Raw genomic sequence first — 27,668 nt, 5'->3', positions numbered from 1 at the left:
GTCAAATATTTGTTGGAACTGCAGTAGCATCTTAAACCATGTGTGGACGCTGCTCTGTACAACCACTGGCATAAAGTAAAATGCCACATATGAGTTAATTACAGGTACTAATCCTGTTTGTGGGCCTTCACTATTTTGTTTTGCTCTTGCTGACTTGTGGGTCTCTTTAAGTAAATAAGTTACTTAGATGAAGATGCAGAGTTTCTGAGCATAGTCTTTCTCCTACTGCTATAACTATTTTACTAATTTTAAATTTCAAATCACATCCCAGGTTACATCATTCAATGACTCACATCAGATTCTAGCTAATAAATAAAGTAAATAAAGAAATAAATCTCAGAATGGGTCCTGGGACTGTGCCTAAGAGCCAGAAGGTAAGCATACACCAGAGTGATCCTTTCTTCTTTGTGCTGCTATATCTGCTGCAGATTTTTAGGGACAGTTTCCAGGCCCTGGCCAGAGATGCTGCCAGAGCAACCCCTCCACAGGCACAATAAGAATCACTTGCTTTGTCATGATGTCGTTTCCTAAGGTAGGATTTGCATTTTTCCATACTTCAACATGCTAACACAAGGTTAACACACAACCAGGGATCTTGTCTTCAGCAGGGATCTTGTTCTTGTTCACCTTTGAAGCTGCAATTTGCCATGAGTCTGAGGCTGTTTCTTAGAGGCTGTTTGTGCTATGGCAGCCTGGAAACCTTGATGAAGAATAACAAAACTTTCTTCTGTAGATAACTGTATCAATTGAGTGTTGACAGTGCAGCTATGAGAGAAGATGTATTTTTTCCTTATCCATTCAATGATTCATACTCAAAATAAAGGAAAGTTTACATGATTCTCCCTTTCCATGTCTAGTGGGTTTTCTAAACACCTTCTCTGTCTCCACAGTCCAAAAAGTCAAAGGCGCATCACAAATTATTTCGAGTCAAGTGTTTTTACAACTCTATTTGCTGTTGATGGCCAGTCTTCAGCTGTTCCTCATCCACCTACACATCTTTGTGTTTGAAATCCTTCCCTGCCCTACTTTCTGTTGCCTTTCCCCCTCTCTTTTTTTAATTACTTTTCTTTCTTGGCTTTTTATCTACTTGCTTTTGCCATCTCGAGCTATCTTTCCAAGTTCAGAAAACAGAAAAACACAGAAAACTCTGCCAGAGATTTAACTTTGTCCTCACTACAACCAGGATCAGCAGCTCCTTGGGCCACCTGAGTAAAACCAAAATAAGTGTAACACTTTTTGAAATTACTCTAGGGTGGAAAGCATGGGACAATTAGAAGCAGCAATTAGTACAGGGCTGTGGAGCAGTAACTTTCCTGAGGACAAAGGAACAGCTCTCTGAGCTATCCCAGCAGGCAGGGTTGGCACAGGCAGTGGCACTGCATGAGCAAACTGGTGGCCAGCAGACACAAGACACCTTGTCTCACCAAGTCTGTCCCTGGGCTCAGCAGAACAAGCAGGAGTTTCTCTTCATCCACTTTTCATTCAATGCAGGCTACAAAAAATTAATGAACCCAATTGCCTGCTCTCCAAAGGCACAAAGGTAACATCACTGTGATGTGGATCATCATCTTCAGGACCTGGCTTCACCCATCCCTCTCATCTGATCAAGGCCCACATAACTCTGTCCCAGTTCTTCCAGTGCTGCTATCCATCCTCGAGATGGGGATGGAGACCCCAGGCAACAGAACAGTGGCCTGGTCTCTCTTGTGCATCTTCCTTTGGTGAGGAGGGCCCTCATCCCTGATTGCTTCAGGCTTCTGATCTGCCCCTGTCACACCAAGTCACAAGGAGTATAATGCAACATCACCAAAAGGATAAACAGTACAGTAACCACCAACGAACTCCAGACTTTTGAAACAGTGATTATGTCTGAAGAAGGGATTGCTTCACAGGTGAAAGTATGAAATGGCTTCCTTTGAACAGAGCAAGCATGAGAAATACATTCATAAGTCTGAACCTGCAAAATCAGACAGCTCAAGAGAAAGTCTTTGGAGAAAACACCATTGAGGTGGGATGTTCCGCTTATATGAAAGTATATTATTAAACTGATTATTAGAACATCAGGAAAAATTGTGAAGCAATCATCATGGGCAGTAAGAAGCTTGTAAAGTTTAGGTAGTTACCCAGAGGGAGAAATGATCACCCTTGTTTTTGGGAGCCAGGTGTGATTGTCTGTCATCTCCAGGATAAATCATGCAACTTATGTAAGAAAAGGGTAACTGAAACAGAAATAAAAGGGAGAGCTGACCATGAATTCAAAAGTATCAGAACTTGGGGTATATTATGTAGTTATAAAGCATAAGAAAAAAGTAGCTTCCAACATTTTGATGTGGAAAACTAATAAATAGAAAAAAGAGGCAAAGTGAAGCGTGAAATGAGCCGACACAAAAGGAAATAGCTGCAAGTAATGTTACTGTTGGAATAGTGATAATGAAAATTCACTGATAAAGTGAAGAAACACTTGTAACATAAATAATTAATGACTACCAATTAGAATTAATACTGAAAGAGCCTGTAGCTTAGATTGCTAGAAATTATAAGAAATTTTATTTTTATACAAATGTGCAGTTTTGTGTTTGGGAACAAATAGCACCACTATGTGCTAGAACCTCAGTTTGACATGACAGAAGAGGAACTCAAAATATACTCTTCAAAATCACACTTTTTGTGAACTGCTGGCATGAGGCAGCTATGCCAAAACAAATATAAGCCCAAGCTGCCATCGAGAGATCTGATTTCAGTAGAGATATGAAAATATTTTTTTGCCATGTAAGATCTCAGTGAACCTTTACCTGGAATATTGTATAAAATTACAAATTTAATCTGAAAAATATGCAAAGATGGGCCCCTGGAATAGATAAGAGATTCTCTACACAAGAGAAAATTTGCAGATCACGGTTCTTCTAGCCCTGTAAAAGGAAAGCTGAAATGGGGTAAGATTGCTCTCTACAAATGTATCACTGCAGGAGTGGTTTGTTGGCTTAAAAGGCGGGTGCTGACAGGGAAACAAAGGTGTGTATTGGCAAACACATTTAGTCTGAGAGCTGAAGGACAATTAAAAGGAGGTTAGAGGCAGAAAAGCACAGCTGTGTAAAAGATCACACGTGGTCATTTTACAAAGGGGCTTCTGTGAGCCCCTGCCTGCGGCAGCTGAGCACCACGAGCCCATTCAGTTCCCTTTAATTCTCTGCTCCTCACAGAGGTACCTGGCTATTATTTTTTTTCAGCCAGTCTGTTGAAAATAATTGAGCAATAACTTTTGCATCTTCAATACCTCTGAAGGTTCTTTCAAGAAGTCTATTTTGTACAAAAGTTTTTCTTTATAAACTGTTTTATTTTAGTCATATGACCCAGAGAGTCCCATTTTTTTAATGCATTACTGAGCCAGGGCTCACATGATCAAGTTATAACTAAACCTCAATCATTCCTCTGAAGGTTCCCTTCCCCCTGCAGCACTCCTGATGGATGTCAGCCTTTCCTAGCAACTGTTTCTATCACCCACACATTTATCAATATACTCAGTGTACTAAACTATAATTAAGTGTATTGATACGCCAAAAGGCAATGAAAAAGAAAGTAGGAAATATCAAACATAAATATCACTCATATTAAACTGGCTGGGCTTGGCACAGTGGCCAGTACAGTTCAGAGGTGTTTTAATTAGTTTTTTTCAAAATAAGAAGAATGAAATGAAGTTTCATATTCAGATCTCGTGGTGGGTATTTCTGCTGCCGGTAAGTGACGTGGCAAGGACGCAAAAGTAGAAATAATGTTTGTGTTTAGTCATGCAGGAAAAGATAACAATCAGCCAACAGGAAACTTGTGAAGTTCAACAAAAGGCATGCAAAGCCCTGCACTGGGGTGGAAAACCCCAATGCCCCAGTACAGACTGGGGACAGAGTGGTGGAGAGCAGCTTTGTGGAGAGGCCCTGGGGATGCAGGTGCCAGCACACTGACTGTGAGCTGTGTGGCTAAGTCCCTGGGCAAGGGACAGCAGGGACACACTCTTCTCAGCAGTGTCCAGTGATAGGATAGGAGGCTACAAACAGAAATATGGAATTTCCACTTAAACAAAAGAAAACCCTTTTTTATTATTGCAAAGGAGGTCAAACACTGGCACAGGCTGCCCAGAGTGGGTGTCGAGTTTCGGTTCTTGGATGCTCAATGCCCAGCTGGACGCAGCTCTGATGAACCTGCAGAGAGGGTGGGCTAGACAAGCTGCAGAGGTCCATTCCGTTCTGATTAAGTAATTTTTACTGAATATACATCATAATCCTAACAGCCATTCCCAAACTCTAAAGAATTAGCACATTATTGCATAGAAAGCATAGAAAAGGTAGCAGAATGCATTCAATTGCAAACAATGTATTTGCTACCTATCCTGTTTGTACACTGATATCTAACAAGCAGGATATTCAGGGTAGAATTTAAAACCCACTCAGATCACTAAATAAATATCCTCAATCAGTTCATTCATTAGTAAAAGACAAAAGAGTCACTCCACAAAAAAACTATCGACTCTTTGGAGAGTAAAATCACAAATTTTCTCTCTTGAGGTGTTTGCCCTGTTTTGAATCCAAAGATATCTTTAAATGCACCAACTAACTTTATTCCACAGCTAAAAATAAATTCCTTCACTTTTCCTAAACTGGTTGAACTAGTTTTGGTCAGACCCTTATCTTTGAACCATAGTGCCTCAAATTAGAAAACAAACAAGCTTTAACTGTGTTAGTTACTGCTCACACTGAAGCAGGTTCTGAGCTCCTGTAGGATGGCTCCTTTCTCACTGCATCCTGTACAGCTGTAAGTTTGCAAATTCCAGCCTATATTACTGTGCAACATGGAGACAAGAGCTGCTAATGCTCATTGCATCACAAATGCATCCTTTATAAACCCCTTCATTCCATGTGGCTGTTAGCCCCTTCCAGCCTGAGCACAGATGAAATATTACAGGAGTCTCAGCTTGCCGAACAGAACCTGCCTGTGCCCTTTCTTCTGGCAGCACAGAAAGTGACATTTCTCTTGGCTAATCTTTTAATTAAATGGGTTGCATTTAGCAAGGAATTGAAGTGAGCATCCCTGTGGCCTTCACAAGTAGCTAGGCCGGGGTAAAAATGTGCCTCGGTTTATGCAAAACACTTCATGGTGTGCCCACAGGCGACTGAAACAAAGCAACACAACTGCAGTTTGCATAAAAGCAGCTCTGTTCCTGAGGTAAACAGTGTATGCATAGGCACCTAGTGTATATATTTGTAAAAAGTGAAGTTATGCACAGAAAAACCAAGTTTCCATATGAACACTGTGCCCTGTAGTGCAGCTGTAAGTCCTGCTGATACTTGGTGACTTGTGTGTGGTGCTCTGTCAGTGTCCAAGGAAGAAGATTGGGGAACCTTGTCCAGGTAGGGGGTGCAAAATTAAACATTTCTATGAGCTGTCAATAAAGGACACAAAATTGTTACAATCGTTGACCTTGCTTAAAATTGGAGAGATATAATGAAGCAGTCTGCAAAGCTCCAAAAGGTTCCTGTGAATGAAGCAACTTGCTGGCATTGGGTAGAGAAGTGGGTCAATTTAAAGAGACAATCCAAATCTCTTTTTTCCCCCCGATAGTGAGCATTTAGGGGTTTGTCTCACTCACATGGGTAACAAACCAAGATTTTGCCTTGCAAGCACTTGCAGTTATTTACCTATGGATTCCCACAACCTTATGTCACGCCATCTCTGTGCTGGGTAATAGAGTTTCAAATAGGGTTGGGTTGGGTTTTTTTTTAATAATTTATTCAGTGTTCCCAGACTAGGCCTCATTGGTGTTGATATCTTCTCTTTCCTGCAATGAAAAATTCACAATGCTACCTTGAATAACCAGTTTGGTAGGTTCTTTGAGAAGTAACCATATGTTACTACATTAAAATGCAAATGCATCATGATACAATGTCACTGTGACATTTTCCTGATCATAAATAATTTAGGAGAGATAAGTTAATCGTGACTTTAAAAGAGTAATCTTGAAAAAAATCTGATTTGCTTTATTATTATTGTTATTAATAATATTAATAATAATTTATACTGAGAACATCAGTTAATCCACTGTCACTGCATTATAATTTATTAATGGACTGCAATGATCAGAGGATATGGTATTTATTAGAGACAAATTTTAAACCACCACCATTTTTAGCTGTTTTCAAAAACCAGGCTGGACACTGTTGTTCCCACACTGAAATATTGCTGGGATATTCCCCATGACTTTCATTTGGGGTCACAGACACATTTTACTGAGTGACTTCTGTAAAATGTACCTAAATTTAACTGCTGTAGTAATCTGAGAAACTTTAATTTACATATTCCAACTAGAGTTTTTTTTATTTAATTTTTTTCTTAAGAGTTCATGTGCACGGACTGCAATTCTGTGCCTGTGCTGCAATGGACTCATCTTTTCTTGGTAATCTGAAATGGAAAAGCCTCATCCCACAGTCTGTAGGGCTGCCTACCCCATGTAAGGGTTTCCATACAACAAAAAAGGAACCCTTGGTGTGTAGCAGGGTACAACAAAATGGTAAAACTTTTCATCAGGACTGTGGGAGATTCAGACTCTAATCTTTGTCTGCCTGAGTGAGTTTTCCTATGACTGAATGATTGGATGATGTCCCAGCTTCAGTGACCAGGTGTTTTCCAAGGGACAGTCTGTGAAAAACCGTCCACTAGACAGTTGTGATGAGGAGTTTGCAGTTATGTGATTCTAAATACTCTGTCAAGAAGTACCTAGGTACCAGGAGTAACTACTCCAGAGTGAAAAAATCATGAGAATACATATCTAAAAATAAGTATAAAATAATCACTGGGCTGCTGTGGAGGATGTGAGCAGAGCTCTCGTTCTCATGGCCCTCAAGTCATTCTGAAAAACCAACCTGCCCTTGCATAAGCCAAGACTGTGCTTACAACAATTCTCATATAATACCTTATTTGTACAGTAATCTGGATAGTACAGGTTACACAAGTTTATAAAGGGTGTTTCCTAATTTTAAATGCCTCTTCTTTTTTTTTTTTTTGTTTTTTTTTTTTGGTTTTTTTTTTTTTTTTTTTTGTTCAGCTGATGCATGTCCATCTATGCAATATTTAGTTGTGAAACCAATGGCATATGGTGGCAGGGCATGGCATCATGGCAGCACAGCACCAGAACATCACGTTGCACTGTTTGGTAACAAACAGTGAGGCAAGTGGAGCGCAGTGACTTTTGCACACAAATATGGCGCCTATCAATGGCAATCTGATAATCCCAAAATTGAGCTCAGCGCTTTGGGGGTTGCAGTGGCAGTGCAGGCTTGGTGGCTGGGCTGGGTGTTCTCAAAGGCCTCTCCCAGCCTTGGTGGTTCCACCACTCCACGGTTCCTCGATTCTCGGCCATTGGCACGGGGTCGTGCTGCCTTTGCCCCGCGGGCTCCAGCAGCCCCGAGTGCTCTGACCCTCTGTGAGTGTGTGTGTGTGTGTGTGTGTGTGTGTGTGTGTGTGTGTGTGTGTGACCCTCTGTGTGCACTGTGTTTCCGTCCCTCTGTGAGTGTGCGTGTCTGCGTCTGTGTGTGTGCCCCTCTGTGTGTGTGAGGGTGTGTGTGACTCTCTGTGTGTATCTATGTGTGTGTGTGTCTGTGAGTGCAACCCTCTGTGTGTGCCTCTGTGTGTGTCTGTGTGGGTAACCCTCTGTGTCTGTCTGTGTGTGTGACCCCTGGTGTGTGCCTGTGTGTGTGTGTCTGTGTGAGTAACCCTCAGTGTGTGTGTCTGTGTGGGTAATGCTCGGTGTGTGTCTCTGTGTGTGACCCTCGGTGTGTGTCTGTGTCTCTGTCTGTGTGTATTACTCTCAGTGTGTGTCTGTGTGTCTGTCTGTGTGTATTACTCTCGGTGTGTGTCTGTGTCTGTCTGTGTGTGTGACACTCGATGTGTGTCTGTGTATGTGACCCTCGGTGTGTGTCCGTGTGTCTCTGTGTATGTGACCCTCGGTGCGTGCGGCTGCGTGTGGCTGTGAGGGGGGAGCGCGCGGCCCCCCGCGCGCGGCGCCGCCGGGGGCGGGGCCAAAGGCGCCCGCCAATCCGCGCCCTCCCTGTCCCGCGAGCGGCGGCGAGAGCGGCCAATGGGCGCGCGGGGAGCGCGCGCGCAGCGGCCAACGGGAGCGGCCGTGCCGTGCCGCCGTGCGGGACCCTCGGGGCGGCGAGCGCCGGGCGGGCACAGCCGGGGCCGGGCAGCGCCGGGGCCGCGCCGCCACCGCCCGCAGCAGGTACCGGCAGCCGCGCCCGGCCGCGCCGACCCCGCCGACCCCGCCCGCGGACCGGGAGGGGGGTCTTGGGGGAGGGGGCGGCCGCGCCTTTCCGGCAAGGAGGGAGGGATGGATGGATGGATGGATAGATAGATGGATGGATGGATGGATGGATGGATGGATGGATGGATGGATGGATGGATGGATGGATGGGGGGGCGCCGCGGAGCTCCGGGGCTTGTCGGGGTGGCGGCCGGGCCGGCGGAGCGCGGCGGCCGCGGTCGATGCTCAGCGAAGCGGGGAGCGTGGGCGAGGCCGAAAGCCCCCGCTCCGCCCGCCGCAGGGCCCGGGCCTGGGTACCACCATCCCCCCCGGCCCTGCCTGCCCGGCGGCTCCCCTCGGGCACAGCCCGTGCCGCGGGGCCGGCGCACGGAATGGGCTCGCAGGGAAGGCCACGGGTTCCTCTGGCTCTCAGAGCGGCGGGAGCGTGCGGGGAGAGCCGGGATGGGCCGTGCCCCAGCCCCGGCCCCGCGGCTCCGTGCGCCGGGAGCGCTCCCTCCATGGGGAACAGCGGAGCCCTTCCTCCGGCCGGGCCCCGGGCGAGGCTCGCCGTCCTCCTCGGAGCGGGACCCGCCGCGTCCTCCAAAGCGCTTCCCTGAGTGAAGTTTAATGTGTAGCTGATTGCAGGGGATACAGTGGTTGGTAGCGAGCTTGTAATCGAAACCAGCTTGATTCCCATGAAAATAGAAACCTTTAATTTCATTTAACCTACTTCAAGGCTCTAGCAACTGGAGCTTTTTTTTTTTTTTAATATTTTAATAACTCTTTCGGTAATAATTAAGAAGTGGAGCATGTAGGAGTTTTACTATCTGTGACATCCATCTGTCCTGGGGCAGGCCAGTATTTCTTGATCCCAAATTTGTGTATCACGTCTGTGCTTCTTAAATGAGATACCATTATTTCAGCAATTTGGAAATTATATACTAGGTATATCGTAGATTTCTAGGATCTTCAGCTTCTCTACCCTGTTTTTCACTCTTCACTCATATATCGGTGCCTTAAAATTCAGCCATTTCCCCATCAAAAACCTCTAGATGGATAGGAAAGATTAATTTTATGGGTTATGTTTTTATGTGTTTTTTTTTTATCTCTACCTATTGCGGAGCTATAAAGTAATGACAGATCTCTCTCTACATTTTTTACTGCAAGTACTTGGTCTTTATTGTTGGGCCGTAGGTATAGTGAAGCTTTACTAGACACAATTTTAATAATGAAAGCACGTTGGGGGAGTTGTTCTAAATTAAACGTGGCTGTAAGTTTTGGACAGGATAAATGTTTTTTTTTTTCTTATAGTTCCAGAATAACCCAGCCTGTCCATATCTTAGTTGTTAGCTGCTGATACTTGTGTTGATAAAATTTAACATTGAAGCAAAACTGTAGCCATCCATACCAAAAGGCCAAACTGAATCTCCTTCTGGCTGCTACAAAGTGAAGAGTTCACTGTCCTCTTCCTGTTTTCAGTTCTAGCTCTTGGAGGAGCTCCCAGTTCCTCACAAGGGTTATTGTTTCCGGTGCTAGGAAGGGGATGCACCACAAACTAAAATGGTTATACAGCCACGTGGAAGGTTGAAGTGAGCGAAGAAGGTCCTGGGTGTTGTTGGAGACATGAATTGTTGCAGTGACTTCAGGCTTGGTTGCCTTCTTCAGCCGGAAGTTGTGTCTGTTTGGTTTTTTGTCACAAAATATTCAGTGTTTGAGGATGTTCCGTGTAGTTTGCTTGCTACTTGTCTGCAGGAAGCAGAGCTGCTGAGTGGCAAGCTAAAAATTCTGAAAAGGAGCCAATATCAGCTAGAGTTGTGCTTGGCTAGTTTGGTGGATGCTGTGGAGCACTTGCATTATGTAAACATTCGAGTATTCAGGGGGTTTTTTTGTTTGTTTGTTGGGGTTTTTTTTTTGTCTTCTGAGTGTTTTGTAGTGAGCACTGTGTTTCTGTTGAGCTCTGTCCAGTAGTGGGGACCCCAGAGATGTCACCTGTCCCTTTGTGCCCTCACTGTGGTGACAAAGGCCGTGCTTTTAGCAGATGTTGGTGTTGGCATCTGTGTGTGCACAGGACCTCACACCTTTCTGCGCCATTGTTCAGCCTGATGTTTGTAAATTTGTAGGGCTCCTTGTGCAAGAGGCTTAATTGATAGGACAGGACATCCATTAGCATAAATAGGAGTTAAGATTGGAGCTCTTGGCGCCACACAGGATCAGTATCTGCCATCCTGAACAGGAGGAGGAGGAGGAGGGAGGCTGCCAGCATCCTGTTTGGAAGACAGGTAGGCAATCTCTTGGTACAACTTGCTCTGAGTGTCTGTTAAAGTCACTTTTAAAGGGAAGAAAATGGTGGAAATTGGCTTTTATTTTTTTGTTGTTGTTTGTTCCACATGTATTGGAAGAAAGGAAAGGTAAACTAGTGTGGTTTGTTTTCCTTTAGAAGGTGATTATGTTTCAAATATGACTTGGTAGAGCACTTGTAAGATAAATGAGTAATTTTTAGGTTTCAAAAGAATTATCGTGAATTTCTGCAGGAACATAATAGAAGAGAAAATACCATTTAATTGTAAGATTTGGAAAAGTATGGGAGGAATCTGGAAGTGTTGTTTCCTAGGACTTTAAATTCAACGTGTAATGTCTATTGTAAAACATGATTCATGCCCTCTGTGTAATTTAAAACATGAGAAGAATAAGAGCTGGGCTTTTTGTTCTTGATTAAGTATTCCAATTGTAATTGCTTTGTGAATAATAAGTTTGAACAGAATGTAATTGCAGGTGCAGGTTTTGGGTAGTTATCCTTGTCTTGTCTGATCAATATATGAAAAGGTGGATCTGGGTTTTAATTACCAAGATTAGGGAGTTAACCCTGAAACAAAGTAGAGGCTGTAAGTCTCTTATCACTGAAACTTGACAAACTGCTGAGCACTTGAATGTTGTGTGTTCTCCCACCCCCTTGTATTTACTTGATTTTTGGCTTTCCCCTCCCAGCAAAATGACAGTATCACAGTGGTAGCTGCAGCAATATTCCTGCTGCTGCTAAAGCTTTCCCCAGTGAGAATCAGGGCTGGATATCAGGTGGATATATTCCACCTTCAGGTTCCTCTGAAGGCTGAAGTGATGCCTGTGGCCTGTTTTCCTAAGGCAGTGAGTAAAAACTGAGTGACGGAGAGTCAGCTGTGAGTGCTGCTCTGCCCATTGTGTTGTAGATGTGTCCTTCAGACAGGCTCTGTTCTCCTTTAGGGGTTAACTCAAGAGTAATGATATATGCAAAGTCAGAGCCATGATTTATGCAACTACTCTGATAAACAGTGAGGCTTTATCTTGTAATCCTTTTCATAACCAAAAGTGCAAATGAGATTCTAATGCAGATTTCCAATTAAATTAGATAAAATGATCTGGAACTCAGCTTCTGTTCACCAAATCTTGAATTTGCCTGTATCTTGATTTCCTATAATTTGTTTTAAATTCCCCCTGCATGTGTGTTAAACATGTTTTCACATTAACTGGTGATGGAGTACAGTTAATGTTCTTATGTGGGATATGCTTTCCTGGAATAGCTTAATTTCTGACCTGATCTGTGCCTTCTGTGCAATTTTGAGAAATGGGTTTAACTATTCCAAAAGAGACTTTTTTTTTTCCTCTTCACTGTGCACTTGATGACTAGACTCAAACAGTAAACAATTTAGAAAAATGTCAACTTATAACCTAATTATAAAGGGATTGTAAAAACCTCCTGCTTTGTTCCAGTTAATTTTTGGAGAAGGGACTGTCTGTAAAAGAAACAAATTTACAGCAAAGCAAGGGACTTCCCTAGTATGTACTTTGTGAACAGATTACTTACTAAGAAGTAATTACAAAGTCATCTGGTACAGAATCCCTCTGAGTATAGGCACAAGTAAGTGGAAATTTGCAGTAAAGTCAGCACTTTGGCTGAAGGAAGGTGTGTGAACACATGCTTGAGAAATATCTGTGTAACCACAGGCATTGAATAGCTCTGACAGAGTTCTGCTGAGATCAACTCAACAGTGTCCCACATTGAAACCAGGTTCTGCTCTGTAAGAGTAAAGGATTAAAAGAGGTTAAACACTCCATGGCTGTGAGCACAGCCCTCACTTCAGAGTATCTTATTTCACCAAAGGGTGTCTTTGGTGAAGTAGTTGATGAGTTGGGCTGAATTCTGCTGGTAAGTTGTTGGGTGGCCATGGGTTAGTTGGTCCCAATTCACCACCTTCCCAAAGCAATTGAGTGAATACTGTACTTGGGTTTCGTCATTGTCATCTAAAAGAAAGTGACAGAACTACTTCTGTGTCTGCTATCAATGTGAATTTTGATATTAATGTTCTGTAGTGCTGTTCTAGAGATCAAATGCAGTATTAGCTAAGTCTCACCTAATTCAATTTAATAATGCTCCTTACCTTGAATGCCTGTGCTGCCAGAGGTAGTAATGTATCCAGGAGGAATGTAGCTCGAGGAGCACACATTCTAGGGCATGCTTTCAGTATCTAGCATATTTCAGTAGTTAAGAATAGTGAGGAGAACTGTTTGAAAAGCAAGTCTACTTTATTTTTGTACACAGAGCTATACACTCAGCTATGTAAACTTTGACCTAACTAGATTGGTTACTCGAACTGGTATTGTGTTTCATTAGATAAATGATTTAAAGAGGACAAATCTTTTCATTGGCAGTTGGGAAGTTTCTTTCTAGTCTTCAATCCTGAAGATGTTCAACTAGTTTGAAATGCCTTATTATTTTTCAGAAATTCTCTTAAATCACTGAGTGTCAGCCACAAGTTTGCCGTAGAGTTTTTGGGACTTCTGGTGGCATTTATCCATGCTGCAGTTTTGGGCCTGGTCCTTCAGATTGATTTAGTTTTGTTGTATTTCACATGTAGAGAACACAGTATTACCCTGAATCCATCCCCATTATTGTGTGGAAAGTGTGTAGTGAGACACTTGAGCTCTGGCATATTACCCAAAGACTGGCTAGTTGATGTTGGATTAGTGGGCCTATTTTGATAATTCTTCCAAACTTAGTTGTTCTAATTAGCTTTCAAGCCTGCCAGTAAGTTTTCCAGCTCCTAGAGGTGTGTTACATTTTCTTGGTCCCTGGCTTACAGCTAGTAAAATGAACTTGCAGAGAGTAGATAAGAATGCTGGTGAAATCTAAAACATGGATAAATCTGTCCTTCTGCTAGCTGAGGGAAGAATCCCAAATCTTCCATGTGACTGGGAAGTTTGGAATAGGTATGCTTTAAGGTTAACTTGCACCCAAAGCAGTTTACAGTCTCTACTCATCCTTTAAAGCAGTATCTTTCACAGATAAGGTTTCCCAATGGCTATAACCTTGGACCACAAAGACAAACAGACTGTATCCTTTGGAGATATGCTGCCTGGGTATTGGCCACATAGGGTAGGTCATTGGCCCTTGTGGTGCTTGAAAATGTGGGCATTCTGCTGATAGCATTCATTGATTTGCTTTTGTGGCAACAAGGCACAGATAAACTGAGACATGATGATATGATATAATATGACATGACCCAGACTCGTCTTTCTGGCAGTAACCTTGTTTAGATGAGTTAAATATTACTTCTTTTGTTGCCCGAGTCTCTCCAATCTTTCCAGTTCCCAGAGTTTTATTTTTTTTTTTTGGCTTGTGATGGTGTCCTTGTAATGTGGCAATTGGAGCTCTGTATGAGGGACTTCTGTAATGATTTTTGTCTGGTGTGGGTGCAGTGGGGAGTGTGTGTGGTATTTAAACACACTTGGTGCACTCAGATTTGATGTCTGTCTGGACAAATTTCATCTTCTGAATATACCTAAACAAAATACTTCTGCCACCTTACTTTTTCTGCTTTTTACTCCTGCTAGTGCTGGGTTCAAGCTGTCAGAGGGAAGGGGCAAATTGATTTGTTGGGCTGTGTTTTTGCAGAACTTTGTGTTTTATTGCTGATGTTTGAGAGGTTGGGAAATGCACATTTTCCATTTCCTGTGAGCAATAATCTTGATAGGATTGAATTTGGAGGGAGCATGCTGTTGACCTAATGTTTGTCAGTGATAAACCAGAAGACAGAGCATTTAATCTCTAACAAGGACACACATGCACACTCTCTGGCTGCTGGATTTAGCATTTAAACATTTAGTGGAACTGCAGCAGGCTTTCCTGGCACTTGGAAAGCACATCTTTAAGCATCTTGATCTGTGTTTGGACAAAGCTGGGAACTGATCATTTTCCTGTTAAAAACAGAATTGTCCTTGTTTTGAGAGTCAGAGCCCTCTGAAGCTGGGAGTTAAATATTGCTGCAGTAGCTCTGGAGGCAAACAGAGCTGCTGTTGTTTGCTCCATAAAAGCACTTGCTCAGCCTTGGACACGAGAATTTTTTGCAAGATGGGGAATGTTGGCTAGGATCCTGGAGTGTTGGTTTGCTGGTGGTTTTTCTTTTTTTTTTTCCTGAAGTGCTTATGAACTCTTCACTTATCAGAGGGCAGCATCCTTCACATAAGCATATCTACAAAGTGTCACTGTGGGCTTGGCCCTGAACCTGGGAATTCAGAAGGATCCCAGCAGTTTCAAGTAAGATTCCTCTAGCAAAGGCTGTTTATACCTCAGGGTGATGTGGGGATTCTGAGCATTTTGGTTCTAGAGTGAGAATTCTTTACAGAACTCTTATTAAGCCTTTCAGCGATCAAATTTCTTTTTTCTAGACTTTTATTGCTTATTAGCTCAAAAAGGTGTTTATAATACAGGGTTTTAGATATCTCACAGTGTGGATTAGACAATTTTATGTTTGGTAGGAATTCTCTGTGTGTGTTTGAAGAGGTAGGTGTTAACAAATGAATGGGTAACTGGTGACAGTATGTATTGCTTGTTAACAGCTATTGTAAACAAACAAGATATGCTCTAAACCAGATAGATAAAGTGATTGCTGACACTTAACAACCTTAACATGTTAAATTTGTTTTTGCTGTGGTACCTTGCAAGGTAGATATATTTTTTGCACTTGTACCAGCTTGTTATGTGTTAGAGACTAAACTAAATTTCTGATAGGAACTACATTCTTACTATTCCTGTATTTCTTGGCAGTTTTGTTTAAAAACAGAATTATAAAATAGTTCTTCCAACCCTATCAATCCTGTGATTCTTCAGTAATTTGCTGCTGTAAAGAACTTTAAAAAGTAATATATTATAGCTTGTGAGTTAGAGATGAGGAGTTGCCAGCAGTGCTGTGCTCACTGGCATGTGGACATACATTCTCGGAGAAGGCAGGGAAAGGTAGGTGGAGAATGGGAACATTCTTTCCTTTCCCTGTGCTTGAGATAACCTTTCTTTCTAACCTAGCAAAGCATAGGCTGCTGGATTCAGGTTTTGATCATTCACACCTAGATTCCATGCATGGTTTTTACCCTTTAAATCCAATTTGGTGCTTTTAGGCAGTTCCCTCACAATCCATGTGTTTATTGCTGTAATGTTGACAACAATGTGTACTTCTGAAAAAGTCACCAATTATGTTTTCTAGCTGGAATCTTCCAGAGTAATGGAAGTAGAAGACAATCTCAGTGTGGGGAGTTGCTATGAATAAGGTCTACCAAAGTCTGGTTGCTGGAGTACCAGATAAATGGGAGTGAAAGTTTCTTAAAGGAAATATTTCTCAATCCTTAAAAAAAAAAAAAAATTAGCCTGCAAACATATAAGCGTGGCTGCCTCTCAAGTGTGAATGTGAGTATTTGTGCATAGTCCTGGTTTTTTAATTGAACCCATTTCATCATTATGGTTCATCGTAGCTCTGGATGTTGATGTTTTGTAGGTCTGGTATTCTGATTTCAGCCTCTTACACAAAGGAATATGATCAGAAATGAAAGCAGGAAACTTTGATCCATTTTGTGCCAATTTTCTTTACATTGCCTGAGCCTAAATATTTGTCAGATTTTGCAGTCACTTAAAAAGCTGGACTACAGCAACACAGGTATTTCCACTGACAGCATAACTTTTCATTGCTTTCATGGCTTTCAGAAGTAGATGTTGGACCATAGCCATGTACTGGGTATTGTCCAAGGTTCTGTGTAGATGTAGCCAAAGACTCTGCCCATGTGAGCAGGTTTGCATTGTGTCAAAGGCAGGATTAAACCTTTCTTTGAGGAAGGACAGGTGAATGGATAGTATTAGATACTCTCATAGGGTCTCAAAGTGTTAAAAATAGAAATTATGGCTACTTAGGTAAATTAGTAAGAAGGGTATGTAGGAACCATAACAAAACTGATTCTTAGTGACAAAATTGCTGCAGTAATGATTGCATGAGTTTTTGCCTCCCTCTTTGAGGGAACTGAAATCCTGTCCTTTATATGGGAGTGATCATGCAGATCTTTAGGAGGAAGTGAGTGGTGTACACAAAGACCAGGAAAACAAAAGTTATGGGGAAGACATACCTGAAGAGCATTAACTGTGACTTTGAGCCATGATAAAGACAGCAGGCCTGTACCTTAACTGAACAGGGAAAAATGACTCATAAGCATGCTGTGTCTTGCACTCCATGCTTTGTGGCAGGAGCTGTGGTTTCAGATTTGCATTAGAGTCTCTTAATTGTGTGGTGGAAGTGTTTTGATGTAAATAGCTTTTTCTCTTGACCTTCAAAGAAACAATTCCAGGTGATGTACTGTGGTTAGTGGAAATAGTAGTGCTTGTTCTGCTCAAAACTTGCTGCTGTGTCCTACTATCTGCTGTTAGATGCTTCACTTGTCAAAGAAGGGAGTCAAAAGAAGGATTTGGAGTATCTGACATAGCACTTGGTACCCAGACTTGTAGATAGTAACTCCTTTCTAGCAAGTAATCACTTGGAACTTAATCAGAGACTGTTGAGATATGAGCACATGAAAAACAGAGCACAATTGCTTTGATCTGGTGGGTACCTGACAAGGAGGTGTTCCAAAAATATTTACTTACTTTTCAGGCAAAAAGGACAAATTAGATGTTCACTCCTAGCATACATTCTGTGCATTCCCTGGTAAGACCCTGCTTGCAGGATCTTGCTGGCTTGAAAGAACTGAGTTCAGTTCTTTGCACCTTTATTCCTGGGTGGCAGGTGAAGAAAGGTTCTCACCCTGTTAAGGTATTCAGTGTTGTAATCCTTATTTGCCTAAGAAGCATTCCGTCTGTGTTTAAAGATTCTCAGTTCTGTGGGTTTTTGTTTTAGTTCCATGGTTTTATGGACTCTATCCCTCAGATGAGCCCATCTGGTCAGTGTGATGCTAATAACACCAAGGCTGTGGGGTCAATCCCCTTATGGGCCATTCACTTGAGAGCTGGATGATTCCTGTGGGTCCCTTCCAGCTCAGAACATTCTGTTACTCTCTATGGTCCCTTTCTGGGAGTGTTTTGGTTGTAGCAGTTTGCATGGAACTGCTGTAGAGGACTATAATTACTACATCAGCTCAGGATTTTGATGAGTGTAATCAGAAAGATTGGTAAAATGTGGTGCAAGTGTATCATAATGCTGCCATCTTATCTAGTGAAAGTAAACTGGTTAAGTGTCGCAGTAAAGATGACTTAAAAGAATGGCAGCTCTGGATGATGCGCTGTAATTGATCCTAAAGGCCATGTTCTCACTTTATTGTGAGACATACCATATTTGTCCTCAAAAAGAGTTTCAGTTTCTCTTAGCAAGAATGACATCATTTCCAAGAGGCTGATAAAGGGAGGGGAAAAGAATCATGATTCTCAAGGTTAACTTACTAACTGAAGCAAAACCTAAAGCACTTTCTAGCTTTGTGCTGAATTTGAGTAATAATCCCTTACCCTTCATTTTATTAGGAGGTGTATTTGTGGTTACATCTTAGTTTGTTGAGAATTCTAATGACTTTATTGTTTGGTTTTTTTCCTTCCAAATGATTTAATGGATGAAGCAGTTGGAAAACTCTTATCTGTGGATCTGTTTTTTGTAATCAGTGTAAAACTATCAGATCCCATTCCAAACAACTAACTCAACCTTCTCTCTGGTTTATTTTAATTGGTAGGGAGGCTCATCCTAACAGTGACTGGGGGCTCTGCTGGCGCTGTCAAAATTGCAGCAATTGGGATGCTTGGCTCTCTGTCTTCTGTCAGTGGGTTTGAAGAATCCATTTGTGATTACATTTTAATGATACAACCTCTAGTTCACATGGAGCAGCCCCTTGGAGTGGTGAAGGACTGTGCACACAGAGGCAGAACTGGACTGAAGTTGGGCTATTTTCCTGGCTGAGTGGATATCTCAGTCTTTAAAACACTGTTAACAGGAGCAGTTTGCAAGACCTGGAACGACTGTAGTGACCCTGTGGGAATCTTTCAGAATGTTGTGAAAAAAGACAACTTGAAGTACTGGTTAGAGGTAAAAAAATCTGTTAAGCATTTCTTTCAGGTATAAACAGCACAGATATGATTATTCAATCTTCTGCAAATCTGGAATCTGTAAGTTCTTTAACATACTTTTTGATTTTATCTTTTGTGAAGGTCACAATGGTTTCCATTCCTGAATACTATGAAGGAAAAAACATCCTCCTGACAGGAGCTACAGGCTTTGTGGGAAAAGTGCTTTTGGAAAAACTGCTCAGATCCTGTCCTAAAGTGAAGGCAGTGTATGTACTGGTAAGAAAAAAAGCAAAACAGACAGCTGAAGCACGAATAGAAGAGATTACCAGCTCTAAGGTATGTGTCATATGCTCACAAAGTTCATTTTTGTCCTTCATTATGATGCTCTCATTTCATTTTGAGAACAACTTCAGTCTGTCTAAAGCAAAATGTTATTGTTAATTTTGTTGTTGTTCTAACAGAAATACAAAATCTAAGACCTGGCAGTGCTTCTATAGCTGCTTCTATAGCTGTTGGTCTCTAACAAAGCCAGTAGTTGAAAATTATCCTGTATTTAATTCGGGAGGAGGATGTTCAGCTGTAATGCAGAAATGAGAAGTAAAAATCCATGTCAGAGTTTAAGAGAATATAAAATCAAGTAAAAGAGATAGTGGACTGGGAGTTGTAAGACAGATTGAGACTCTTAAAGGTTTCAAGCAAGTCACTTTTTCACCTTGTGCCTTCTCTTTTTTTCTGGAATGTGCTACTGGATCTAGCAGTAAATAAGAATGTGTAATCTCAACGGGAACTTAGATTTGTAAGTGGAACAGAAATGTTTGGCTTAGCAGATTGGTCAGCCTGTGACAGCTAGAAAGGCACTGAAGGTCTGTGCTGTGGAATTCTCCAAGTGGCTCTCTAAACGATTTTCTGTGCAAGCTGGGTCAAATACTTTGCTCCTGAAGAGACTCATTACCTTGATATTTTGGTGAGCTAGGCTGACCTTTCTTACTAAGTGTAGAATTATCCATCTCTGTTGCGCATTCTTCTCCTTAGAGAGTATCCTGTTCATGATGGGAAGGATGAGGAGAGATTTCTAGCATGAATTTTGCTAAAGCAGAGTTTATTTCTATCTGGGCCTTTCTCTTATGAAACACAGGTGTCAGCAGTTTAATTTTTTCATTGAGATACAATGTAGTCTGTAGAAATTGTGCCCTTAGAAGGTGCTAAAGGAGAATCAATAAGGAGCTATGTGCACTTAGAGGTAAGTTGTTTAAAGTACAGCAGTGGATTTCTACAACTCTGACTAGCTGGGATGATAGCAGATATGAGAATGGCTGTTCCCTAGTTAATTATTTTCTGTAACCAGTCAAAAAACTGTATCTCATTGCTCAAAAAGCATCTTCCTGTAGTCTTGAGAAGTGTCATAAAACAGAATGAGTTACAGTGGGGTTCTGTCTTAAAATTCAGTTGCATGTTCTCTCTATACAAAACCTTCAGTTTGTCGCTGCCCTGAAACAAAGAAAAGATCTCCAGACTAAGCTCTGAGATGCAAAAGGAAACATTTCTCAATCCACTTTTTGTATACACTATTACCCAAAAAAAGGTAGGGTATATTTGGGCAGAGAGAGAAGTAGCACTAGTGTGGACTGATTTCAACTTTGGTAAGCTGTAAGGCTCAGTATGGCTTTTAGGAAACCTGTTGTAAAAGGCTTTTAAATTTGAGTCAAAGTCTGCTTGTAGTCTGTTCCCTCTCCCATTGAGATAAAAGTCTGATGTGCTTTGAGTCTTGGTGAGCCCTTATTGCTGGAGCAGGTTCACAGCAGAAGTCCTGTTAAGCAGTTACTGCTTGAGGCAGGAATGTGCAGGGATGGAGTTGCTCATCTATGCAGAGATGTCAAATAGGGCCAGATGTTTGTTCTGTCTTTATCAAATGATTAGATAAGATTGAAAGTCCATTGTCTAAATGGCTTTGGTGTCATCAAGATTCTTCCAAAAAGTCTATGAAAACTTTAATAAGATCTATTATTTTAAGCTGTCCAGTTGCAGTGGCACTGCCAGTAATTCTTCACAGTTTAGATGGACTCATTAAGTGTTCTGAAGATCTTTCAATGTTCTGTTTCTTGAAGAGTTTGAAGTCTAATTGGGTGAACATGGTAATAAATAAAATAAATGTGAAATAAACTGGGCTGCAAATAGCAAAACAGTGTTGAGGTTTCTACTTTCTTTGGACTTCAGGTATCTTAATTCCTCTGCTGATTTGCCATATGTATTGCATGCAGTCAAGGTATTTCTTCTCCTTAGTCCTGGTGTCAGTGCTAGTAAGGGGTGTGTGGGAATAGTCCATGACTGTGGTTGTGAAAAGAGGTATAACAGGTGTGATGGATGTATGAAAAATAAAAACTGGCTCTTGAAGAGCTCATCCATGGTACTGCTTTTCTGTTATAAGGCAATATCACACATAAATGTGGTTAACAGGCAGTTGCTTCAGCTCCCCAGAGGAAGGTGCCATCATTCCAACCAAAACCACAGTAGGCTTATTTTTCAAAATCACACAAAGTTTCTGCCCTCAGGTAAGAACTGTTTGTTGTACCCATAAGAGTTGCAGAGGCTTTAAATGCTGTCTTGGCAGCTTTGTCCTATAAAGTGAAGCTTCATGTTTGCAAAATGCAGTCAGGCCTCAGAGTGGAGATGTACCATGTTCTCACGTAGAATTAGCACTGCTACTTCAGGTGGCCACACAAAGAGTTGCAGTAGCTTATGTTTGGGCTGAATAAACATCTCTAAAAAAAAAGCTGGACCTTTTTTAGGTCACACAGCTCTGGGGCTTCTTGCTCTTGCCAGTGTCAGAGAAGCAACAGGAATAAAGAAATTAGAAATGCAAGCTTATATTGCCTAAAGTGTTGTGAAACTGCACCTTTAGGTGACTTAATTTATAGTTTAAAATTATTTAATGTCATTCTGTAAGGAAATGTCTTTGACTGTTTGTATTTGGTATAGCCACATGCTTGGGCAGGAAAAAGAAAGTGCTGCCATGATTTTAATACAGTACAATTGACTGGTGTTGAAGCAATTGTAAGAAATTGGCCTCTGGACAGTAAAGAAGGGTCTGCTCTTCTGCAACTTTCAAGGGTGTTTTATTGCCACACTACTGTGTGGCTCAGGAAAACTTGCATACTAATGAGTGTAAATAAGATGAGGCAAGAATTTTGATCCGTATGTTAAGCCACCTGGCTAGAACACAGCTATTTATGAGAAGAATTCTTGATGGAATATAATTTTGATGAGATTTTTTTCAGGGGGAATTGAACACCAGTTTGATAAAGCTCAATCAGATGTTCTAATGTGGTTCTCCAAGACTGGCATAATTTAGGCATAGCATTTCTTAAATCACTTGAAATTTGTAAATCTTAATGCAAGATTTCTAAACCTAAAGTCCAACATGACTTATATAAGAATTTGAGTAGCTGTTATCAAGCTTGGGAAGTGGGTAGACTGTTCCCTTTCCTTATGCTGGGAAAAAAAAATTTCTTTATGAGAAGTCTGTAACATGTTCTTATGGTATTGCTAATGCAGTGTTCTAACTTCCTGATGATCTCGAGAAGTTAGGAGGCATAGACAAAGAATGTGGGATTTTTCTTCACTTAAGGAATTGTTTCTCTTACCTTCACTGAGTTTATATTCCTGTTGTTTTTGACAGCTCTTTGACAGATTGAGAGAAGAGCAACCAGACTTCAAAGAAAAAATAATAGTAGTTGCGAGTGAACTTTCACAGCCTGAACTGGATCTTAGTAAATCAATCAAGGAAGAACTTATAGAATGCATTAATATTATATTTCATTGTGCTGCTACAGTCAGATTCAATGAACCACTAAGGTGAGTCTAAAATTCTGTTTACCCTGGTCTGATCAACCAATGGTGCTCAAAGGGAGGGGGTGAATCAAGTGTCTGCCCAGTGTTGCAAATATGGGTAGAAAGGCTACAAATAACCTGTAGCTACATCTACTGTTCTCTCTAGTAATTCCTCCTGGTGTAAGCAGAAACTATTCCTTTGGCCTGCCTTGTTAGAAAAGGAATGCATATTTTCAGAGGGTAGAGTTTTGTGAGAAAAGTTGTGTGTGGGAGGTTCTAGTGCTTTCTCTCTTACCTGATAAGAAAAACAGGAGAATACAGCTCAGCTTTTCTTCCTGGTTTTTAAAAGTCCCTTATTAATAATAGAGGTTTGCATTGGAAGAAGTGGGGAGAAGTAGATGCACAGGGGGAGAGATGAAAACAAGAAGTGGAAAAAGTGGTGCACACAGCTGGGATTATGAGCTCCTTTGACTTGTTGAAAGAGGTAGCAAACTAATTAGTTACCGTTGATGTTAATTGCTTTGGGATAATGCTCCTTTCCTGTCCCCCATTTCTGTAATAATGTGAGATAAAGCATTCTGGAAATCAGTGATTGTTTGGGGGAATACCGATTTTGTTGTTGTTTTTAATGTAACACTTCTTTTGCAAAGACTTTGAAGTGTTGCTTAGCTGCACTCTTGAAACTTGATAGTGCACTGTGTACAAGGAAGCTGGCGCCCACAGCAAGTCTGTAGGCTGGACAGAAGATGTAAACTATAAAATAATCATAGGAGTTGGTCAGCAAGCTGTTATCTGCTGGGAGCTGTAGAGATACACCTACTCTGCTCTAGGGTCCTTAAACATAGGAATGAGCAGTGGTGGAGCTGCAATGGAGGGGTGCTTCTTGGTGGTTTGCCTTGTTTTTTTCCCCTTCCTTCCATCCTGCATGGAGCCTTTTGGTATCCTACAAGAAGATGCCAGTCTCTAACTTACTGGCCCACTAAGCCTCCAAGTTGTTGACCTCTCCCAACTTGAACTTGGAAGTTCAGAGGTACATCTTATGGAAGCTTGCTGTTGTTGCATAATTTCCTTTATGTTTTTTGGAAAACATACAATTGGGATTTAGATTGAGGAAATCAAAGGAAGTTGTTAAGAAAAGGGTGCAAGAAGCATTATTCTGAACATTGGGAGGTGTTCTAGATTAGGACTGTGGCATGTTATTCTAAGCAGAAAATTAGGGCAGTATCGATGCTGCTTTTTTGGGGTTGGTTGGAGAATTCAGGGATGCTTTATATACCCAGCAATGAGGCATTTAGGAATGAATTTTCTTTTTTGCTTGTTTTTGTCTTGCTTTCTGCTAATGACATTTCTATTGAATCAATAGGGATGCTGTGCAGTTAAATGTGGTTGCCACACAACAGCTCCTGTCCTTGGCACACCGAATGAAGAATCTGGAGGTGTTCACACACGTTTCCACTGCCTATGCCTATTGCAATCGAAAACAGATTGAGGAAGTTGTGTACCCACCTCCTGTGGATCCCAAGAAACTGATAGATTCCCTTGAGTATGTGTTATGTTTTATGAATTTACTTGGATAATCTGTATCCTTTTTCTTCCTGCTATTGAATGTCACAGTGGTCACAAGGGTTTTCAGGATGAAGAGAGAGACGAGAATGTTGACTTCATGTTCAGAAGGCTTAATTTATTATTTTATGATATATATTACATTATGACTATGCTAAAAAGAATGGAGAGAAAAGTTCTCAGAAGGCTAGCTAAGCTAAGAATAGGAAAGGAATGAATAACAAAGGAGCTCTCTCTGATTCTGTCCCAGAGAGAGATCGGTCCTTGATTGGCCATTAACTATACACATCCAACATGGGCCAATCACAGGTGCACCTCTTGCATTCCACAGCAGCAGATAACCATTGTTTACATTCTTTTTCTGGGGCCTCAGCTTCCCAGAAGGGAAAATCCTAAAGAAAGGATTTTTATGAAAAGATGTCTGTGACAATTCAAGTATCAAAAAATGGTTAGGAGCTGTAAAGATGAAGAGTTGTCTTATGCTGTTCCAAAAATCTGGCAGCATGTCTGACACTCTCTTTCTCTGTATGGGACATGGGTTAAGGTTTATGGTTTCTTTAAGCTGAGCTAGGTGTGGAGGGGTACTGAAGGAGAGGGATGCTCACATGGTGCCCCCTCTGTGCTGAGAGTGCCAGTCTTTCAGCTGAATGATTGGCTGAATCAGGAGATGCTGATAACTTGTGCTGGTACCAGCACTGTGAAGGAAAAGATAAAACTGAGATGCCTTAAACAGCTGTCTCTACTACATCCACCTAAATGCCATTGCAAGAGGAGACTGAGATGCTCAAATTATATCACTTATTGTAGAAGTGGTTCTGTTAGGTATACTGAGAGCCCAGACATTAAAAATCTGTTTTCTGTAGCTTTAAGTCTTGGATTGGGCATTATGGGTTGGAAAAATGACTCATTTGGTATTTTTTTGTGTGTATATTAACTGTCCTGAGGTCTTACTTAGTAGCTGTCAAACTCTGAAACAGGTGACAATATGGGATAAGTGTAATGTAACTCTACATCAGTCTCTTCATTCTTACCTGTTGTACAAAATATGACCTCTTGGAAGAGAAATACGAAACTGAAAAAAACTAATTAAAAATTAAAATACCTACTTTAACTTGTGATTTTAGGTGGAAGAATGCTAACATTAAAACCAAGTGAGCTACCACCTGGAATGCACATTGAGCCAGCCCTTTCTTATAACATTGACTTTAAATACACTTAGAAAATGAGAGATTGCAAAACAGTCATGTTTTTAAATATCTGAGTTGTGAAGAGACAAATGTAACTTAAACTGTTTGTTGTGGGCTAAGACAGCTGTGTGTGCTTTAGAACTCCTGAGGGGAGGCTTTTGTGAAGTTATAAAAGAGTGATCCCTAGCCTTCACTACCCCTCTTCCTACCCTGTTCACATCATGAAAGGAGTCTGATGTGTATCTACTTTGTAACATGACATTGGTGAAAAACAATAAATTCCATTTCTGTGACTAATAAAAGCAAATAAAATTCAAGTCCTGTTTTGCAGCGAAGATCACCAAAGCAGCAATAGTTGCAGGGGCACAGCTAATTTGTGTGCTATGACTGAAGGCTATTAGGATTTTAATAGGTACTGGGAAGCAAGATGAAATTGCAAGATTTGATTAATTTAAAGGGAGAAACACTGTGACCAGCTTGCTTCAGGGGTGGTATATGATTGCTCACCACCACAAAGGTGGAGGGGATGCTGGTAATACAGCTGGGACTCCCTTGCAGTGATATCACTTTGTAGATAATACAGTGAGCCTGTGTTCCAAAGACTAATTTGCTGTGTCTGCATTCCATCTTTGAGAATTTGGTTGGCAGAATTTGGATTATTGTAAATGAGTGTACTGCTTGCTCTGTAGTTGGTGTGTTACAAATGAATTCTCAGGGCAAAAAATAAATCCCAGTGTGCTTCTTTTGATGGACACTGAACATGCAAGCCTTCATTTTTCTGAGAAATTTGTTTTTGCTTAGGTGTGTGTTTTTGTTTAAATGAGGAAAAAATAGTCATAGCAACTACACCATTTCACACCCCACCTCCCCAGTGAAGCAGCATGCAGTAATTTACACTTAATTCTTGTTTTGTTTCTTTAGGTGGATGGATGATGACCTAGTCAATGATATTACTCCTAAACTGTTAGGCAAAAGACCTAATACCTACACATACACAAAAGCCTTAGCTGAATCCGTGGTGCAGCAGGAAGGTGCAGATTTAAACCTTGTCATTGTAAGGCCGTCCATCATTGGTGCCAGCTGGAAGGAGCCTTTTCCTGTAAGTCCCTGAGCTGTCACCTGACCATCTTGCTGTAGACTGTAGAACTTTGTAGACGAAAATCTCTTGGACCATGAAGTTGTGTCTTGGTTGCTTCTGGATGACTGATAACAGTATGAGTCTAAATACTGTCAAAACTGAGCAAGAATGTATTTTGGTTCTAAAGTGAAAAACACCTGAGTTGCTAGTCTAAAAAGACTTGTAAACTTGAATACTTTGCACATAAAAGTATTTTTATGGGTAATTGCAGTTCATTCACTAATAAGTAGATAACATCTTTCTGTGAAGAACCATGGTGTCCTACGTGTAGATCTCTTGTCTGAGTCATAGAACTTGTTACATCATCAGAATTTGCTACGGAAAAACTTTATTTAGCAACATGGAATTAAAAATCTTTCTCCTCTTTGGTCTCCTTTTCCTCCACCCCTTTACCTATATAGAAACTGCTCAGATTTTCACTTGCAGCTGCTGACTTCAGTATGCTCTAACCAAATCCTTTCCCTCTCTCCCTTCCTAATAGGGCTGGATTGATAACTTCAATGGACCTAGTGGTATCTTCATTGCTGTAAGTAATGAATATACTTAATTTTCCCCCTCCTTTTGGGAGGCAGAAAAGCTTCATATGTTTCACTGCTGGGTCTTCTGTCTCTCTTTGTTGTTTTGTTCTTCAAGGCAGGAAAAGGAATTCTTCGAACGATGAGAGCTTCCAACGATGCATTAGCAGATCTTGTCCCAATAGATGTTGTTGTCAATACCACACTTGCAGCAGCCTGGTATTCTGCAATTAATAGGTATAAATAGTGACAAAAGAGAGTACTGAATATTTGGAAATGATATTGTGTGTTTACTAAAGCAGTCTTGTATTGAAATCCTTGTCAGTGTCCTGCTGTTCCTTCAGGACAAAGCAATCTAAGGTTCTGACAGCTTAGTGTCTCAAAGGGTAACTTGCTTATGCCAGAGGAAGATAGCACCTTCTGATATTATGAAGATATGTCTGAAAATTCTCTCCTGGGTCTTGTTTGTAATCAATACAAGCTGTAGTAGTGTAGGTGATGCCTTCTCTGAAATAATAATAAAAAAAAGATAATTAAAGAAGGAGAAAAATACTGGAAGATGCTAAAGCAAAGAATCCACCATGAGACTGTGCTTTCTGCTTTATATAAATGATGCTGTTGAGGGGAAGCATAATTTTGGGCATCTGTTCTGTTTGTATTTTCAAAAGGTTGTTTTTCTTCTAACTTGCTCTTTTGTCTTCTTTTTCCCCAGACCAAAAAAAGTCATGGTATATAACTGTACAACAGGTGGCACCAATCCTTTCCACTGGAGTGAAGTTGGTAGGCCATGTTTCTTCTTTCTCATTAACCTTAATACA

General features: G+C 41.2%; 1 protein-coding gene across 4 annotated transcripts in view; it reads left to right on the top strand.

Annotated features, from left to right (window-relative positions):
- Positions 1–8,209: 8,209 nt before the first annotated feature.
- Positions 8,210–27,668, top strand: part of FAR1 (fatty acyl-CoA reductase 1) — a 33,693-nt gene continuing 14,234 nt past the window's right edge. Inside the window, exons 1-8 of one of the 4 annotated variants that reach the window (XM_063160594.1) lie at positions 8,210–8,266; positions 18,761–18,955; positions 22,296–22,471; positions 23,811–23,990; positions 26,119–26,296; positions 26,817–26,861; positions 26,969–27,087; positions 27,563–27,630. In XM_063160594.1, coding sequence (XP_063016664.1) covers positions 18,767–18,955; positions 22,296–22,471; positions 23,811–23,990; positions 26,119–26,296; positions 26,817–26,861; positions 26,969–27,087; positions 27,563–27,630 — 955 coding nt within the window. In that variant the 5' untranslated portion in view covers positions 8,210–8,266; positions 18,761–18,766. Of the gene's footprint in view, positions 8,267–10,315; positions 10,566–18,442; positions 18,639–18,760; positions 18,956–22,295; positions 22,472–23,810; positions 23,991–26,118; positions 26,297–26,816; positions 26,862–26,968; positions 27,088–27,562; positions 27,631–27,668 lie in introns of those variants that run through there. The other 3 variants (XM_063160597.1, XM_063160593.1, XM_063160596.1) reach the window with 3 other exon arrangements.

The sequence above is a fragment of the Melospiza melodia genome, chromosome 6, assembly GCF_035770615.1.
Source record: "Melospiza melodia melodia isolate bMelMel2 chromosome 6, bMelMel2.pri, whole genome shotgun sequence".
Classification (NCBI taxonomy): Eukaryota; Metazoa; Chordata; class Aves; order Passeriformes; family Passerellidae; genus Melospiza; species Melospiza melodia.
Note: the sequence above shows the minus strand (reverse complement) of the source record. Positions and strands in the feature narration are given on the sequence as shown.